Below are 19609 nucleotides of genomic sequence, written 5' to 3'. Positions count from 1 at the left end.
CCAGTGCTGAAGAAAATAAAATTGCTTTTAACTTTCTCAATATAAAGGCAAGATTTTGGTTTTTAAAATACAATTAATGTATTTTTTTTATTGGGGGGGGGGGGGAGTTTATTAAAGGGCCTGCCATGATCAAGACCACCAGCAATTTTCAAGGATTCAGTGAAGGAGATACCCTTGAGATCATTTTACCTTAGGAGTGGGGAACCTCGGGCGTTGGGGCCAAATGTGGCCCTCTGGACTCTCCGTTGCAGGCCGACTCCCTTTCCAGCCCTGGGAGTTCTTTTGGGCAGCTGGAAGGTGTCCTTGAACTGTGATGACCCCTTGCTTGCCTGGAGGATGGAGAGGTGACCTTTGTGTTCACTAAATGTGGCCTACTTTGCAGAGATGAAAGTCCCATCCTTTGTTCTACCTCTAAAGGTGGGATATTGATGTAGAACAAATAAGAGAACAACAGGAGGCATTCCATTGTTTTAAAACTGGATAGCCCCCCCCCCCAACACACAATAGTGAATAGGGGAGGCACAAAGCATTGCTTTTCTGAACTGGTATTCAGACTGCAAGTTGCACTTTGGACTGAATTGTGCTCTTTTCTGAAATGTTGAATCAGGGTCCGAACCAAATACTGTGCTTGGTAAATAGCCCTCATGTAAACTACATACCCTGCACCCTCTTGGAGTGGTTACATAACCAGTTGTTGTCGCTGCTAAGCAGGAAAATACTAATTTTATAATTTGCATGATTTAAAAAGTAATGACATCTTAAATTACTCCATACAGCCAGGGCAGGAAGAAAAACACATTAAAATGTTTGTTCTGTTTTATTAAAACAGTTATCCCCAATTACTTGTTTGGATCAAGCAATTGTACCATATAAATTTTGCTCAGAAAAAAAAAAATTACCAGTACTCTTTCTACAGGAGCGCAATTCACACCTGAGAGTTATTAGTGGGAGTCCCATAGCTAAATGTACAAACAGTTCCAAAACCTTTTTCTGAATAAAACAAGAAAACACAGTTTTGATGATTGATTGGTTTGTTTTTTCCTTGAACCCACTGGGTGGATGCTTGGCAAGGAGAGAAAAATTATTACAACTTCATCCATCTGTAGCCTAAATTAATACGAATAACTTGGATTTGCTTCAACAGGATCACATCCAAGCATTTTGGTTTAGGCAGATTCTGGACCAAGTGACAGTTCCACAGATGCAAAGCAAGCAGCACCATCATGTGATTTTAAACAGGTTTACTTGGCAGTTCTGTTGAATTCAATGGGCTTGCTCTCTTGTAAAAGTGGAGCCTAGGCCTGCAACCTTATAGACAAGGGAAATTTCTCTCCTCTGGCTCAGCCAGACACAAGAAATTACTTTTCCACACAGTATGAAAAATAATAATAGATGAGGCCCACTGCCATAAGACTGGCTTAGGGGTTTTCAAAAGGAAACTGGGTAATCATGGTCTTGAGAGCTAAATGAAGTCTTCAAATACAGGAGCAGTTGGAGTTATCCATCACCTTTGTGAATCCTTCCTGGTAAGATTCCCAGAAGGATCTATCTGGCTGACCCTTTTAAGCTATAGGTGAGGCAGTTGAAAGTCAAGGGTTCCTTTGTGAAAAGGTCCCTCTGAAACAAGCTGCCCAAGTGAAAGGAGATGTTGAAGTCTTTGCAGATTCAAGCATTTCAGCAAGGCTTTCAAAGGAGAATGTTAGGGTGTGGATTGTCCTCATCATGGGTGTAGAGACACCACCTCCTCTTAAGCACCTCTGCTCTGAGTCACATGCAGTAGAGCTTGCACAATAGATTCAAAACTCTGAGGGGTTCAGAAACTTATTCAGGGACAGCCCCATGGAGGCCATGCTTTCCACAAAGTCACAAGCAGCCCTTTGTAAGGTTGTGTCAGAATGGATGAACCTAGCTGCCTCCTCCACAAGAGGTCCAGAGGGTGGCAATATGAGAACAGGCTTTTTCTGCAGTGGCTCCCCATCTGTGGGATGCTCTCCCCAGGGAGGTCTGCCTGGCACCTTCATTCTACCTTTTCAGGCGCCAGGAAAAAACATTCCTCTCTAATCAGGCCTTTGGCTGACTGATATCTGATGCCCTTTTAAAATGTGTTGTGGAAGTGGGTGATTATTGGATTGTTTTTTGTTTTTATTCAGTATTTTGTGTTTTTATACTGTGATTTTATGTTGTGAACCGCTCTGAGACCTGCGGGTATAGGGTGGTATACAAATTGAATAAATAATAATATTAGAAAGTGTGGCTTAAGTGGAAAACTGCTCAGAACTGTGCTATCTAGGCATGGGAGAAGCAGGCTTTGGGAGGAGCCCCAGAAGCTGTTGCCATCTCTTACTAATACAGAGCAATGCATTTCCAAGTTCCCTGCACAGCCAGTCAAGTGCATGGCATGTTAGTGCTCAGCTGCCTAAGATTAATGGCTGCCATTTCAATTTATTAACAGCAACATAGCTGGAATTTCTGAGGCTCCAATACTTTGGCCACCTCATGAGAAGAGAAGACTCCCTGGAAAAGACCCTGATGCTGGGAAAGATGGAGGGCAAAAGGAGAAGGGGACGACAAAGGACGAGATGGTTGGACAGTGTTCTTGATGCTACAAACATGAGTCTGACCAAACTGCGGGAGGCAGTGGAAGACAGGAGTGCCTGGCGTGCTCTGGTCCATGGGGTCACGAAGAGTCGGACGCGACTAAACGACTAAACAACAACAAGCTGGAATTTCTAGCCCCAAAGTTTTTGCTTCACATTAAATCTATAGATTCAAGAAAAGGCAAGGGCAAGCTGTAACACGCTGATCCTGTCCTGATCAGGTTTACTCAGGAGGTTGCATTGACTTCAGTGAGGCTTCCCTAAGGGTTGTGTGCTTAGGAGTGTAGGGCGAGGGCCACCAATCCTATGGAAACTTAAGTGGGGAGTGAGCCCTATTGAAGTTGTATTTCAAAGTAAACACACAGAGGACTGAGTGTCCTGTGCTCAAGGCAGCTTTCCTCAACCTGGCACCCTCCAGGTGTTTTTGACCAAATCTCCCACCACCCCGACCATTGGCCATGCTGGTTGGGACTGGTGGGAGCCAGAGTCCAACAACACCTGGAGGGGGATTCTGGCTTCAGGGCTCTTCTCCCTGATGTTCCTGTCTAAGCATACCTACATGATAAGTAAAGTCCACTAAAAGAAACCAACAGGGTTTCAAATTAAGACTACAATGCTACACATACTTACTCTGTGGAATGCAGTGGAATTTGCTTCAGAGTAAAAATGCACAGAATCCCATGGCATGTGTGTTTCAAACACAATATAGGAAGCCTGTTGTATTTACACACATTTCACCTAGACCAAACAACTTTTTCTTTTAGCAAAGTTGTAGGGCAGATTGAAATGGAGCAGAGGAAGAAGTGGAGCACAATGCTTTGCAGCCACCTGACCTCTGCCTATTAAAAGCAGACAAGGATTTTCAGGAAATTATTGGCAAACTTGACAAGGTACTCACGTGTTTAAAGTACAAGTTAGTGCAAAGGAATACTTATTTTGAAAAACACAACAGAACGGTATTGGTCAAATGTACATTTTTGTAAGCAAACAAAAAGACAAATGGTCATCTGGTTCAATACTACTTCCATTCATTCAAATGAATTTTCATAGTTTCCAGCAAAGTCTACTTTTCCAGCATAAATCTCTTTTAATAATTATTTTGCATGTATTCACAAGGAAAAAGCAATGTGTAAGCCTCTTCTCTCCCTTTAAAAGAGCAGGGAGTTAAGGTGCACAATCCTGAAACATCTCCCATCTTGAGCCTTGGGCTACATTTCAACATTATTAATTTGATTAATTTATTCTTTTGGGATGGGGGTCCACAGCTCAGCAGCAGAGCACATGCGGTGCATGCAGAAAGGACCAGGGCTGTGATGTGCATGCTGAGATCCTGGGGGGATGCAGAAAAAGTGCAGAACGTGGTATCAAGACGTGGTGCAATTCAGCTTCTTGAGAAATTCCACGTTTTAAATTTGGGGGCTGACAAGAGAAAAAGAGCAATATTTTGACAGCTACAAAGTGTGTTGGCAATGCCTGTGTTGGCAATGCCTGCTAAAGAGCAAAACATGGCTGCAGTCTTGGGCACTCGTGCTTGGGGAGTAGGCCTCACTTAGTAGGACTTACTTCCAAGTAAGCAAGTAATACTTGAGCAAGTTTTCTTCTACTTCCTTGCTTTTCTTTAGCTCCCTTTGGACATTCCAAATAAATTGGCATAGGGAGGGTCGAGCTGGCACAAATTAGCTCTATCCACAATATCTCCATCCCAACAGGGGCACAGCTTCAGACCAGGCTGGCAAGGAGAGGACAGCCTAGGGCAGCCTTTGCTCACCTGTTGCTGGACTAAAAACTTCTATCATCCCTGGCTATTGCCCATGCTAGATTGGTCTGATGGGGAGTTGCAGCCCAAGCATACCTGTCCCTACTTCAGACTGTCATGAATGGAATATGAAAATATAATGAGAATGCCTGGTGGCCAAAATGCTTGCTGGCCTCCCCACACGCTGCTCAGAGGGTCGAAAGCAAAGCCTTTAAGCATCGCACAAAATGTCTTTAGACTTTTATGAGAAAAACCAGAATAAGTGATGCAGATAGTAAATAAATTATTTAAAAAATATGCAAACAGTATTCTTTTTTGTGCAGTACACACACTTAATTCTCTGTATCCTTATTGCTTCATATATTAACCAGAATCTGTTCCAGGTTAATGTTGGCATTAAAAGGGGTGGGGGGAGTAATCTAGCTTGATACAAGTTATCACAGCCCACTCAAAAAACAAATAAATATCTTTTTGTGCTCCTGAAAAACCTGCCATATAAACAGGGAGCATACCTGAGTATATTCTGACCACAGACGTTCACACTGTTTGAGAGTAGTCTTCGCATAGCGAAATCCTGTTTGATTTTTCCTTGCTAGATTTGCGTTTTGCTTTGCTTTCTGTTTTAGTCAGGCACCCGGAACAATTTGGGGGGGGGGGGGAATGATCACAACCCCACCCCTTTGCAAAGGCAAACGTTATTTAGATGACTACATTGTGACCTGGAAATATGGGAGAAGGAAACGTTTAAAAAGGAGCTAGTCCTCACTCTGAGGACAGACTTTCCTTCTGTCCTGGACATTCAGAGCTAAGAAGTTCACTTAATGCAGCTATGTCACATCCAAACCATACATGTAAAGCACTCCTTATACCACTGTAACCGTCATGGCACCCCTCCCCCCAGAGAATCCTGGGAACTGTCATTTCCTAAGGGGTCTTCTAATAACTCTCAGCACCCTTGGCCAACTATAGTTCCCAGATTATCTGGAGGAAGCTATTAAAGTGTTCCAAGAGGGCTGTAAATGCATGGTGTGGCTGTGATAGCAACCAGATTGTTTCTGTGTGACAGTCCTCATTTAGGAAGCCAGAGCCAAGGGCTGAATTTTAGAACACTAATTCTGTTGCACTGACTTTTATCACATTCTGTCTGGCCCTTTCTCTGTATTTCTTCATACTCCAGGCAACACAAGGAAGGCTGTTAAAAAATCTTAGGAATTAAATCTCCTAGGCTGCAGCACAGTTGCACAAATGCCATCTAGGGCAGGCCTCCTGTAGCAAGTGGGTCTTGCTAGTCTTGGGCCTGATAAGCATCAGTGAGGCATTCACAGAAGGTCAGCGGTTCGAATCCCCGCAGCGGGGTGAGCTCCCGTTGTTCGGTCCCAGCTCCTGCTCACCTAGCAGTTCAAAAGCACAGCAAAGTGCAAGTAGATAAATAGGTACTGCTCCGGTGGGAAGGTAAACGGTGTTTCCATGCGCTTAGTCATGCTGGCACGCCGGCTCCCTCGGCCAGTAAAGCGAGATAAGCGCCACAACCCCAGAGTCGTCCGCGACTGGACCAAACGGTCAGGGGTACCTTTACCTTTACCTATAGATGCATCAGAGTGCAGGGCAGGGTGGAGGAAAGAGCGGCTGCCAACATATTCTGCAGGCAATTGAAGTTCCTGGCCTTTCCAGGTAGGAGTAGAAAGATCTTGGCTGAAGTCCTGGAGATCCGCTGACAAATGATATAGACATCGTTGAATTAGATGAGCTAAGACTGTTGTGGCACAAGACAGCATCCTGGTTTTAGATACAACTGAGTTTTTGGTTGTGCCAGTTCTGGAAAAGTTCTTTATGGATTTCCTGTTGTTGTTTTTTACTATTATTATAATGGTCTCACACACCAGCTGAAAGCACACTGTGTAAATCCGCGGTGGGGAACCAGTGAACAGTCAGGTGTTGGTGAACTTCAACTCCCATCATCCTTGACCATTGACTGAATTGGCTGGGGCTGATGGGAGTTGGAATCCAACATCTACAGGGTCATAGGTTGCCTGTGCTGGTGTAAATATAGCTTTAGCCAGTTGAACCCACTGCAGATCACCAGAATATCCCCATACCAGAGTTTGAAGAATCCCTGCCATAACCTTGCTTTATTTGCCCCCTGCCCCAACCTTCTGTGCAACTGCAGTTGATGCTGCTGTGTAGGAAAGGGCTATGGCTCAGTGCTGGATCAAATGCCTAGCATGCAGGAGGTCCCAGGTTCAACCCCTGGCATGTCGAGGTAGGGGTGAGAGAAATGCCCCTCTCTGAAATCCTGGATGGACAAGTTCTATCAGGATAAGTCAGCTTCCTATGCTCCCTTCTGCAGGAAAAGCTCTCCAGGAACTCCACTTTGTGCCAACCCCTTGTACCTTGACAAAAAGAGTGTATGGCCTTCCCACATCAGCAGCATGGCTCACTGAAGATGAAGAGCATCTGTTACACACACAGGTTTCTGTGAGAGCTAGAGAGTTAGACATTCACATTGAAACTGACAGTCCAACACTGTTCCACAAGATTTCTTCAAAAGCCACAATTATAGAAAAACCCTCAAAGTCCTCTCCCACAGAAGTTAGGAGTGCTGCCTTCAACTCCTCTGCAGATCAAGCATGCAAGCCAGACCACCAGTGTGCTGCTACAAAAACAGTGGGGTGTACCTGGGCACATTGCCAGAAGAGGTCAAGATGACTCCAGTGAGTGACACACACACACACACACACACACACACACACACACAGAGAGAGAGAGAGAGAGAGACAGAGAGAGAGAGAACACCCATACCAGGTTTCTAGCTGATTGGCAAAGGTGGTCTCTCCTTTACTATATGGGAAGGCATCTGAGAAGGAACCACATCACACTGAAAATGTGCAAGGAATGACTCCAGGGCTGGAGGTTGCATCTCATGTGCTTCCCACATTTAAGGTCATCACATCACAGTGACTGCTCCAGCTCCAGCTTCCTAAGCATGTGCAAGCTAGCTAGCATTTGCCCCAACACATCCATGTGTCAGGGCCAGGGAAGCGTCAACATGGTCTGTACATCGACAGGCGCTGCTTTGCAGTGCACAGTCACACATCCGAGGTCCGGATGCTCTCGTCATCCAGGTCAAAGGGAAATGGATGCTCTTTAAAGTTCTGGGGCTCCGACCTGTGCCGGAGACGCCCGCCCTGCGTGGCTCTAGCATTTCGCTGGGCAAACAGAGGGGAGAACTCTGAGTCCTTTGGCAGGCCAGCCTTCTGCTCTGCTGCAGGCTGCGGCTTCCCTTCCGACTGTGGCACCGGCATCCAAGGCAGCCAGCACGAGGCCGACGGGCTTTTGGCAGAGGCCTTGGGCTCCCCTCCCAGATGCTTCAGCCTTTCAATGGGAGGCATGGCTGAGCTGGGGCCTCCGCGCTTGTTCACCGAAGCAGATCTCACCAAGTCCTGCATGGGGTAGAGGGGTGTGGGGGAGAGAGGGAGAGAGAAAAGAGACACACCTTGCAGCTTATGCATGCCAAAGGGGGTGCCAGCACAGTGCCCATGGGTGCAATGGTGCCCCTGAAGTCTTCCCAGGGACCGATGAAGCCCCTGTGCTCCCTTGGTCATGTGGAATGCGGTGGTTTCCTTTTCCCCCCTTCAAAGTGACACTGTTTCCTACTTCATCTCTATGTGCTTTTTATTTTTATTTTTTATTAAAGATTTTCTTGATTTACAAAAGTGTTTGCAATGTCTCTCTCTCATATTTCCCCCCTCCCCACGTAACATTTTTACAAATCAGTTTCATTTGTTGAGACATTAGGAAGAAAAGGGGGAAAGAGGTGGGGGGGGAAGATGGGGGGGTTGGGGTTGGGTGGCGATGTTTCTATTTTACTTACTATATATAGGGTTTGGTGTCAGTGTTGCTTGTGCAGGTTCTTTGCTGTTCGCTTGTGTTCCTTTGGTGAGAGAGGTTGGCCTAGGATGTGGTTATTTATTTGTGGTTGGCTGTGGTGGTCTTTGTTTTCATGTGTGAGTGGGGTGGGTGGGTGTTTTGGATCAGGTTAGCCAAATTGATTTGTATGCTGTTGGTGGATTTTTATCGTTGTCCTGTGGGGCACTGTATGTGATAAAGGGGAGCCATACCGGGATGAAGGCGTCTTCTTCTATTTGTCCCCGTGTCAGTTTCAGTTTATTGGTTAATTTTTCTAGTACGGCTGTTTCCCATACTATCTGGTACCATTGGTCCATGTTTACTCCTGACAGGTCTCTCCAGTGTCTGACTATGATGCTTCTGGCTGCTGAAAGTAGGTGGGTTATGAGTTCTTTGTGGTGTAAGTGGGCATTGTTGTCTTGGAAGATGTTTAGTAAGGCCAATTCTGGGGTGATTTCTAATACTTGCTTGATTGTTTTACTTATTTCTCATATGGTTGTTGTCCAGAATGGTTGGATTTTGGGGCACTCCTGCCACATGTGGAGGCATGTGCCTGTGGAGGTGCACCCTCTCCAGCATTTTGGTGAGGTTCCTAGGCGTATTAGCACTAGTTTTCTTGGTTTAGGTACCACCTGTAGGTGATTTTCAGAGTGAGTTCTTTTCTTTTTGTTGATATGGATTTAAAGGGGGGTTTAGACCACATTTTGATCCACTGAGTGGGGTTAATCTCATAGCCTATGTCATCCTCCCAATCTCTATGTGCTTTTCAAGGTTCAGACTAATTCTACTGGATTCAACTTCCCCAATGACTAGTTGCTTAATATACATAATTTGTACAGGTTGAAGAATTCAACATTTCTTGGTGCAGAATATTAATATATTTCAGTGCAGAGCAAACTCATCCCAGGCCATAGTGAAGCTTTCCTGCAGTGAAATTGTTTTCCATATGGTCAGAATGCCTGGCAGACATTTGAGTCAACCTTCTTCAGATTGCCTTAAAAATGGATCTGATCTTGTACAGATGCATTCACATGAACCCTTTGCTGCTGGTGAGGGAGATGGGAAAGGGTTTTGGTTTTGGTCAAAAATATAACCTAAACCAGGGATGGGTAGATTTCCATCTTCCCTCTTTGCTTTTTCCAACAACCCTGAGGTCCACTGCTCAGAAGCCAAAGGGAAAATAGTAGCTTAGAAAGAGGGGTGGACATTGACTTAGAATTAAAGAAAAGAGCCCCTCACAGTGCACATCATGAACTTGTTTTCAGTACCAGAACTGAGATCACAGCCCTTTCATATAAAAATCTAGTCCTGGTTCCCCACCACAACCCCTCAGCTTTCTTCATTTCAGCAACCTAATTTGGGAGGGAAATTGTTGCTATTGTTAAACAGTTGGGAGTCAGAAATCCCTGGCATCTCCAGGAAGGGCTGGGAGACACTGCCTGTCTGAAAGCCTGGAGAGCTGCTGCCAGTCAGTGTAGACCATCATGAGCTAGATGGATGAGTGGCTCTAACGAAGTATGAGACAAAAGCAAGCCTCAGCCAACTCCTACATGACAACCAACAACATACTGTACAAGAAGCAAAAGCTAAAGCAAAAGAGAAACCACAAAGACAGTAATGATCTTTTTCCTCACAGAAGAAGGAACGAGAGGCAGAACTGGAGAGCAGGATGGCTCCTCCCCCTGGAAGAGGAGGCAAAAGACTTGAAAGGCCCTGACTCTCAGGTGGGAAGAGTCAGCCTCCTCAATGCAGGTCCTCCAGTGCACTCTGGCTTCTCTGATCACAAGAGTCTCTACTTCTGCTTCTTCTCTCTGCAAAACAAGTTACTAGCCCTCATTGATTATGAAGGGCAAAATATTTGAAAGTGGTGCATCTAATAACGGAAACCAGAGGTGGACGAGGTAGAATATCTAGGACAGGGTGCAACAAGTGTGGCCACTGAGAAACAGGTTTTTTTTATTCTGTGCTTTGGATCAGCAGTGGTTATTCCCTGGTCCTTCCACCTGTGGTCTTGGCTAAAGTCTCCTTGCAGAGCCATCCCTCGAGGGGACTAAATAAAAGAAATGAGACTGAACTAAGTTATGTCAACTTGCAACTTGTTCCTATGTAAATAATAATAATCAGGTCCACAAAACTCGGGGCCACTAGGGGCGCATTGGAAGATGGCCGACAATAACATCTCTCCGACCCACACAAGGTAATTAAGAGGCTGTAATGGGAGTATGCCGCCTCCCTGCCCCCCCAAAGGGAATGGGGGGGGGACTGCCCTTGCCTGCTGTGCCCATAAATCACCCCCAGATTCGAGGGGGTGAGGGCACTAGGCGGAACGCCCTTGTGTGGACTTCGGCTCTCCTGGACGCTGTCTCTGATCGCGCCACTAGCTGCAGCAACTTGAAAATAAACAATTAGGAAGAAGCAAATGCACATATTTCAAGTGAAGAATGGGGAGTAAAGACTGCTAATTGAAGGGACCTCTGTGAAAGAAGACGGGTCAGATAAACAGGAATATATCATGAGAAGACACATCAAGGCTCGGTATGTCGGCAGCGGAACTGGATGGGGGAGGGGAAAAAACTTTTCTTTCTTTCTTCTATGTGATTAACCAATAATCCCCCCCCACAAGTCAGAAATGCTGATTAAATGACCTAAGCTGGATGATTTAAGACTGTGTGAAAATAAATTCTAACCAAAAGCATGTTTTAAGGAGATCGAGAAAAGTACAAGAGCTTTGGGATGACGCAGTAAAAAACAGCGTCGCCATTTTGGCAAGTTCTGTCGAAAGATTTATGTTTGGGAGGAGGAATGGATCTGTTTTTATACTGCGGGCGAACCTCCTCAGAGGACTAAAGAAGGCGACAGATTTGTGAAGATTAATGATGGAAAGAGTGCTTTTATCTATGGAAGTGATGATATATGGAAACCATCTCGATATGGCTATTGGGCGAACGGAAAAATTCACACAGGATTACAACTTGTTTTTACCTGCTTAAGGAGATTATCAGAAGAGGTCGCAAAGAGAAAGGAAAAATTATACAAAAATAACAAGATGAGATGTGGGAAACAGCAAGATAGGATTGGATAGAATTATGAACATTATTTGGACAGATTTGTGGACATTAATGCAGCAGCAAGATGATGATTGGACCCCCTTCGGAACTTGAAATATGGGTACCCCCAACAAAAATTTAAAAATTCGGCTTTGTAATTTGTAATTTATGTGATGTGATGTGATTTGATTTGATTGGTCGGTTAATAAAAATTATTTATATATAAAAAAATCAGGTCCACAAAACTGGACTGCATGGGATGGGGGTGGGTTATAAAGTTGCTCCAATTTCTAGCCCCCAATTTCTGCTTAATTTCTAAGCCACAGAATTATGATTAATATCTTTTTCCCCCCAAAGAAAAGTTAAGCAAGTTTTGCCAAGTTGCTTGCAGCAGCTGTAGAGAGGCGGACAGATACATGTTCCCATTGCATAATGCTCATTAATTTCTCCGGTCTCACCCACTTTCCATTCCCGGTTTCTGTGGGATCAAGCCAGAGACTAGTAAGCTGCCTCCAGGAAGTGAGATATTTCTCAAATGTTTGCCCAAGACATTAAAATGGATGATGTCTGCTTAAGAAAACAAGCACAAAAAATTAATTAATTCTGCATGCAAATGATATGACCTACCCTAGGGCAGCTCTTTAGGGCATGCACAGCCCCACTGATCTCCTTGATCCAGCTGTGCATGTCCTCAGGGCTATAGGCCTGCAGAGAGAAAGAATAAAGACATCAGCCAAAAACAACACAGCCCACGAGACTCCCATCCCCAGAGCTGGATTATGCTGCACCATGACATTTCAGGCCAGGAAGAGGGTCTGCGGGTGAACTGACCTAGTGATTGACAAGTGGATAGCCTCATCCCCCAGTCAGAGCTGCCTTGTGGGGCCGGTACCCCACTCCTGCCCTAGCCAAGTGGCTACCATGTTAAAGTTCCTTCCCATCGTGTTAAATGTGAAAAGAAGGGGTGAAAAGCTGAATGTTCACATCATGAAGAAGAGACAGCAATACCTAATCAGATTAGACTCTAATAGGTTCTGTGTAAATTCCATGTTGGACCCAGGACTGCTGGAGATAAGCGCTAGACAATGGTTGATCTGTTTTGAAAAATATAAGGGCCCCTCCAATAGACCTGCTTATTGAGCATTCAATTGGACTTGCTTGCAAGAAGCTTATGTGGCAATTAGCCGGTTTCCAGTCTCTCTGGAGCAATCTTCTTATTTGTTTGCAGGGCAGTGATATGACAATGAGCATTTGCCCCACATTCATTCTGATTTGCTTGCAGCATGTTTACATTTCTTCCTGTTAGTCATTTGTTCATCCACACTTTTCAATGCATTTTCTCACCTCTCCCCAAACTACAAAATCAGTGGGTTTGTTTGGTTTTTAAGTGGGTTTGTTGCGCAGGGGTGACAAAGGCCTGTCTGCAAATGTAAATCCCTTCTGCAAAATAGAGAGTCTACACTACAGGCACACAAAGTTCACCTGTTGCCATGCAAACTTCCACAAGGGGACAGAAGTGAGACTTCAGAAATACATTTCTTCAAAGCACACATACACACACATCCCCCAAAAGCAACAAATCCCCAGGGCCTTTTTTTTTTAAAAATAGGCTTTCTGAGAAAGGGAAGCAGTTGCCTTCCAGATGGGCAGCACAATCTGAGAATGACAGCTCAGCTACATGAGTAAGCCCCACTGAAGTCAACAGAATTTGCCCACACATAAATAACAGCTAGATCTCACCCCAAATATCAAGGGAAGGGAAAGTTCTTGTCACTGACTGCTGCTCATCACAGCAAGGGGTGAACAAACACGGAGTAGCAGGGGATGTTCTCATCCTGGCCTTGAAGAAAGACACTGGAGAAGCAGCGTGAGCTAGTGGTTATTTAATTATTTCATAAAATGTATACACCAGTTTACTGGGGGGACGACGACCTCAAAGCGGTCAGAGCAAGGGTTGCCAATGTGTCACCACGGGCAGCACAATGATACCCTTTCAATCTCCCCCTGGCACCCGCTAAGCCCCTGGCCTCTTGCCTGCTTTCCCTTTCCCTGAAAAATACATAGAGCTGAAAGTGGAAGTTGGAAGAATGTCACTTCCCCCCATTTCAGCTCTATATAAGAACCTCAGAAGAGACTTCTGGATCAGGCCATTGGCCCACCTAGTCCACCATCCTGATCTCATAGTGGCCAACCAGACGCCTGTGGGAAACCTTCAAGCAGCACCTGAGTCGGAGAGCCCTGTCCCCTCCTGTGGTTTCCAGAAACATGATGGCCTCTGGCTGTGGAGGCGGAGCACAGACATTGTGGCGAGTTGCCCTGGATAGCCTTTTCCTCCATGCATTTGTCCAAGCCTCATTTAAAGCCCTGCAGTTGGTGGCCATCACTGCCTCCTGTGGCAGGGAGTTCCATAGTTTAACTCTTTCTTTTATCTGTCCTGAAACTTCCAACCTTCAGCTTCACTAGATGACCCTGAGCTATGAAGGAGGGAAAAATCTTTTTTCTATCCACTTTTTCCATGCATGCACCATTTTATAGTCTTGCAAACGAACCAGTTCATGCATGAGATTCACTGATACGATCATAGGTGGATGAATCACAGACAAATTACTACGTCCTTGTCTCAGCTCCTGAATTACCATTACCGAAATCTAGAAAATTTCCACTTCCTGCCTACCTTGGGAAACATCACATGCCTATTTATGACCTTTAGGTCCTCAGCCCTCCCATCTCGACTCATGGAGATAAAGGATACTCTATGGTGGTTCCACTCTCTCCGTCCAGTGAGGGTATTTAAGGACGAAACAAGGAGGCAATTGGTTCCTTGCATAGAGCCAAAGCTAATGCGGACAACGGAAATCAAGCTTAATACTACTAACTGCCCGAAGGAAGAAAAGAATTCTGTAAGCCTAGAATTACAAGATCCGAAGAAGAGGTTATCGAATATAAGACTGAGTTTTCTACCCAAAATATAAGGACAGTAGAGCCTAGAGAACAATATTTAAAGATGTCCAACAGCTTCTTACCCCATAGAAAGACATCAGTGCAACTCCCTGTTCCCTTTTCAAGCGACATCGAAGTAGATGAGGAATTTGGCGCCTCTGACATTTTCTATGTCAACAACACCTAAAGAATTCTATGTTGCTGACAGTCTGGAGAAATCCAGCACCCAATCTATATCTGGACCTTTGCCTAATGTTCCAAAAACTTATGAGAATGATCGACCTCTACGGTACTCCTGGCGAGACAGGATGGACAGAGCTTCTGAATTCGAACCTGGCTCTTTGTTGGCGAGCGATTCCCATTTTATAGCACATGCCTCTTTAATACTCCCACAGATAGAATCAACAGTCCTTCAATCAACCCAGGAGGGAGAGAGGGATTGACAACGAATTAAACACTGTGGGACCGCCCTCCCCACTTGGGGTGAGGTTGGTTGGGTTTTATCTTCTAGGGATAATTACCCTATCAAACTTTCACCTCTTCCCCATACCATTCTGACCCAGGAGTCCTGGCCCAGGGATGACTTGTTAGTGAGGGGATCTTACCCCTCTATTGGGGAGGCTAGTATGGGGTCTGGGATTCCCACTATTGAAGGGCTAGGGAAGAATGGTGGTGGGGCTAGATATCACTATTGGCGAAGGGTTTTGAGATGCAGTGATGCTCAAACCCCTTCCAATCTACGCCCCATCCCAAGGGACGAGGGTAGGGCGAGCAGGGATTACCCACCTCCGTCATTGGTGTTGTGCAATGCCAGGTCCATAGGCAATAAAACCGCTACCATGCGTGACTTTTTTGTCTCTCAGGGGATTGACCTGGCTTGCGTGACGGAGACCTGGGTACGGGAAGGTGAAGTAGTCTCCCTACATGAGATAACACCTCCAGGTTTCTCTGTCCTCCATCAATCGCGGACTGTGGGTCAGAGGGGAGGAGTATCGTTGTTAATCCGGGAGGATTGCTCTTTCAGGGCTCTGCCACCACCGGCGATCTCCGGCATTGAATGTGTTGGTCTTGTGGGGGCACCAGGGAGAGCTTGGCTGTCTGGCTGGTGTACCGACCACCCAGCGCACCAGCAGCCACCCTGTCAGACCTGCTGGAGGTGGCGGCGGGCTGGGTCTTGGAGTTCCCAAGCCTATTGGTTTTGGGAGACTTCAACGTCCATGCCGATGCTGCCCCCTCCTCACAGGCTCTGGACCTAGTGACTTCCATGGCAACACTAGCGCTCTCCCAGTTTGTTTTGGGCCCCACTCATCAAGCAGGCCACATGCTGGATTTGATCTTTGGTGCTGGCATAGATGTGATCATGCTCCCCGCTGTGGAAGTGCCATGGTCTGATCACTACGCTCTGAAAGCTAAGATTGACTTCCCGCTCCTCCCCTGCTCGGGTGGCGAGCCTATTTGGGCTCGCCCGCGAAGGCTGATGGATCCAGATAGATTCTGTCAGGCCTTGCGGGACCCTGCTCCTCCTGGCGACTCATTAGATGACCTTGTCAAGGACTGGAATAACCGGCTCTCGGCGGCAATCGATGAGATCGTGCCTAAGCGCCCTATGCGACCCCGTCGAAACCGGGCCCCTTGGTTTACTGAGGAGCTCTGGAAAATGAAGCGGGATCTCAGACAGCTAGAGCGAGTATGGCAACGGACTCATGACGGAGCTTCAAGAGCATCTTATGAAAGCCTATGAGATGGCTATGAAAGCTGCTAAGAAATCTTACTTCGCAGCTTCCATTGCATCCACTAGCTCTCGCCCGGCACAACTTTTTAGAATAATTAGGTCGATACCGTACTTAGGAGGACAACCAAATTTAAGCACAAATTCGACCCACAGCTGTGAGGCACTCGCGAGCTTTTTGTGGAGAACGTCCTGTTGCTCCACTGTGACCTCCTTGCCAATTTAGATACAGTGACAAAACTGGAGGCCCCTCGATTGTCTTTGGGTCCAGTGTTGGACCATTTCAATCGGATACTCCCTGCTGATGTGCATAGACTCCTCCAAGCTGGTAGGCCCACCACATGCCTCCTCGACCCGTGCCCATCTTGGCTGATTAGGGCATGTCCAGATGTCGCATGGACCCCCCTGGTTGAAATTATCAATTTGTCCCTTGGCACGGGGATATTCCCAGAGGATCTGAAGGAAGCAGTGGTGTGTCCGCTCTTAAAGAAAACTTCACTAGATCCTTTAGATCTATCCAATTACTGCCCAGTTTCAAATCTTCCATATCTGGGTAAGGTAATTGAGAGAGCGGTTGCTGAATAGCTTGGTAGGTTTCTGGAGGAAACATCGGCTTTAGGTCCATTTCAGTCCGGATTCTATCCTGGTTTTGGGACCGAGATGGCTCTGGTCGCCCTAACAGATGATCTACGCAGACAACTGGATTGAGGCGGGTCGGGACTGCTAGTTCTCTTAGATTTGTCAGCAGCTTTTGACATGGTCAGTCATGATCTTCTGGAACACCGCCTCGCCAACGTGGGGATACAGGGCAAAGTCCGTAAATAGCTGTGCTCTTTTATGGGGGACAGAGGGTGGCACTAGGGAGGGAGATGTCGTTGCGCCACTCTTTGGTGTGTGGAGTGCCGCAGGGTGCAATCCTCTCCCCGATGCTTTTTAACATCGTTATGCACCCCCTTGCCCAGATTGTCCGGAGCTTTGGACAGGGTTGTCACCAATATGCTGATGACACTCAGCTCTATCTGCTGATGGATGGCCATACCGACTTGACCCCGGACACACTGACCAGATGTTTGGAAGCTGTGGTTGGATGGTTTTGTGGGAGCCGATTGAAACTAAGTCCTTCGAAGACAGAGGTCCTCTGGCTGGGTCGGTATGGTATGGGGATGAGGGACCAACTCCCTTCTTTTGCGGGGGCCCAATTAGTGCCATTGCCTTCCGTTAAGACTTTGGGTGTAATCCTTGACGCCTCCCTTTTCATGGAGGCGCAGGTTACAGCAACAGCCAAGGCGACATTTCCCCCCCTTTGCCGCATCAAGAAGTTGGTCCCTTACCTTTCCCGCCCCGACCTGGCCACAGTGATCCATGTGGCGGTCACCCCCAGTCTTGACTACTGTAATTCGCTCTACGCGGGGCTGCCCTTGAAGCTGTCCCAGAAACTCCAGCGGGTGCAGAATGCTGCAGCAAGGCCCCTCACAGGGTCTCTGCCATGGGAGCATATTCACCCAGTGCTTTTTCAGCTGTACTGGCTCCCGGTGGAGTACAGGGTCAGATTTAAGGTGCTGGTTTTGACCTTTAAAGCCCTTCGCGGCCTAGGACCCTCGTACCTATGGGACCGCCTCTCCCGGTATGCCCCACAGAGGACCTTAAGGTCCATAAATAGCAACACCCTAGAGGTCCCTGGCCCTAAGGAAGTCAGATTAGCCTCAACCAGAGCCAGGGCCTGGTGGAATGCTGTGTCTCATGAGACCAGGGCCCTGTGGGATCTGATTTCTTTCCGCAGGGCCTGTAAGGCAGAGTTGTTCCGCCTGGCCTTTGGCTTGGAGTCAATTTGATTCCCTCCCCCTCTTTCTTTTTTCCTTTCTCCTCCTGTGAAAAGGCTGCATCTTAATGTTTTAATGTTGTATTTTAATCTTGGTTTTTAAATTGTATTTTAATCAACTTGTTTTTATTATTGATTGTTAGCAGCCTTGAGCCCGGTCTTGGTTGGGGAGGGTGGGGTATAAATAATAATAATAATAATAATAATAATAATAATAATAATTAGTTGCCTTCCAAGGCTCAGATTAACTCCACTAGCTCCAACTTCTGCCAATATCTCTGGGAAGAGTAAAGTGACCCAAGGGGGGCACCAAAAGTGCCTTTAGGCAAATAAAGGTTGGCAGCTCCCTGCATAAGAGTCTCAGACTCAAGGAGTCAGTCCCCGCTCAGCTAGGAAGCTCACTGGGGGGTCCTTAGGCCCATCACTCTCTCGCAGCTTAAATCTAACTCACAGGGGATAAAATTAGGCAGGTGAGGAGAGAACCATGGATGCCACACTTGGAGGCACTTGGAGGAAAGGTGGGATACAGATTAAGTAAGTGTTTGTTCCTTTTACAGTACTGCCAAAGTACTACATCAGTGTAGCCAACATGCTGTCCTCTGGGTGTTATTGGACTACAATGCCCATGATCCCTGACCACTGATAATGCTGGCTGCGGCTGATGGGAGTTGTAGTCAACAGCATCCAGCAGGCACCATATTGGCTATCCCTCTACCACAGCGGCCAGCCCCACTTCCTGTTGTGAACAGGTGTCGTGGGAGATGCTATGGCAGCGGCAAAGAGGTGGAGGTACAAGACTCAGCAAGAGCAGAAGCTTCTTTGCTGTTCAGGCCGGCCAGCAAGCCAGACCTACTGCTTTACATCCTGCTTTTCCTCCAAGAAGCTCTGGGTTGTGTACTTTGAACAGAATCCAAGCATTCCTGTGGTTTGTTGGCTGCAGGAATCAACCTTTTCTTCCTGTTCCACTGAATTCCCAGAAGGCCTCTGCCCCTGGCACTTTCCCACCTTGTTGGCCCAGCTCAAGAATGGGGAACCTCAAGCATAAGCCCCAAATGTGGCCCTCCAAGGCTTTCTATCTGGCCCTTCGGACTCTCCCCAGGCCACACGCTTCCTTGCCCTGCTTCACACCCTGAGGGTCTTTACCAGGTTGGATAGAGGAGATACAGGGGGCTGCTACATCGATTGCATAGGGATTCTCCAGATTTAGGAAGGAGAAAGTGTGTGTGAACAGTAGTTGCAGGAGAATGTCACAATAAGTGGGGTTTTTAAAGGAGGCACAAGGGGTTCCATATTAAGCTGAGGTATGGATGGGCCCTGAATCAAACTGCTGGGCCCTATACTGCCTGCTCTGAATGGCAGCTGTTGTCTTGCTAACCAATATATTTTTAACTTGAGACCCCAGGGACGGAATCTGCCTACTTCTACAAACCAAACATATGATCTCTTGCTTCTGAACCAAAGTGCTGCCCAACATGATGTTGGCACGCTCTCATGCACAAGACCTTACCACACAGTTATGTGACTGATAAACAAAACTCAGCCAGGTTCAACTCCTTGACATGTGCATAGAACAGCAATCTGCTTTGCAAAAACCATTCTGAAAAACATATTTCCACCTGCCCCTATTATTCTGATCTTCTCTCATGGTTAGAGCATCTGCTTTGTATGCAGAAGGTCCTTGGCATCTCAGGTCGGGCTAGGAGAACTCTGAAGAGCTGCTGCCATTGACAGCACCGAGCAAAATGAAGCAACAGTATGACTAAGCGCAAGGTACCTTCCTATGTTCCAAATCTGAGTGAACTCTATCAAAACAAA

The 19609-nt window shown here is 46.6% G+C and overlaps 1 protein-coding gene and 1 long non-coding RNA gene across 3 annotated transcripts in view; both read right to left on the bottom strand.

The window, feature by feature from the left end:
• Window positions 1-798: 798 nt before the first annotated feature.
• Window positions 799-19609, bottom strand: part of LOC307204043 — a 63980-nt gene continuing 45169 nt past the window's right edge. Inside the window, exon 2 of the long non-coding RNA XR_013833486.1 lies at window positions 799-906. This is a non-coding gene — a long non-coding RNA (uncharacterized lncRNA). The remainder of the gene's footprint in view (window positions 907-19609) is intronic.
• Window positions 3604-19609, bottom strand: part of PLEKHA2 (pleckstrin homology domain containing A2) — a 97244-nt gene continuing 81238 nt past the window's right edge. For both annotated transcript variants that reach the window (XM_079955150.1, XM_079955149.1), the window contains 2 exons: window positions 11934-12011; window positions 3604-7793 (listed from right to left, as the gene is read on the bottom strand). In XM_079955150.1, the coding sequence (XP_079811276.1) occupies window positions 7440-7793; window positions 11934-12011 (432 nt within the window). In that variant the 3' untranslated portion in view covers window positions 3604-7439. The remainder of the gene's footprint in view (window positions 7794-11933; window positions 12012-19609) is intronic.

The sequence above is a fragment of the Podarcis cretensis genome (assembly GCF_951804945.1).
Source record: "Podarcis cretensis genome assembly, chromosome: 15".
NCBI classification, from domain to species: Eukaryota; Metazoa; Chordata; class Lepidosauria; order Squamata; family Lacertidae; genus Podarcis; species Podarcis cretensis.
This window is presented reverse-complemented; position numbering and strand designations above follow the sequence as displayed.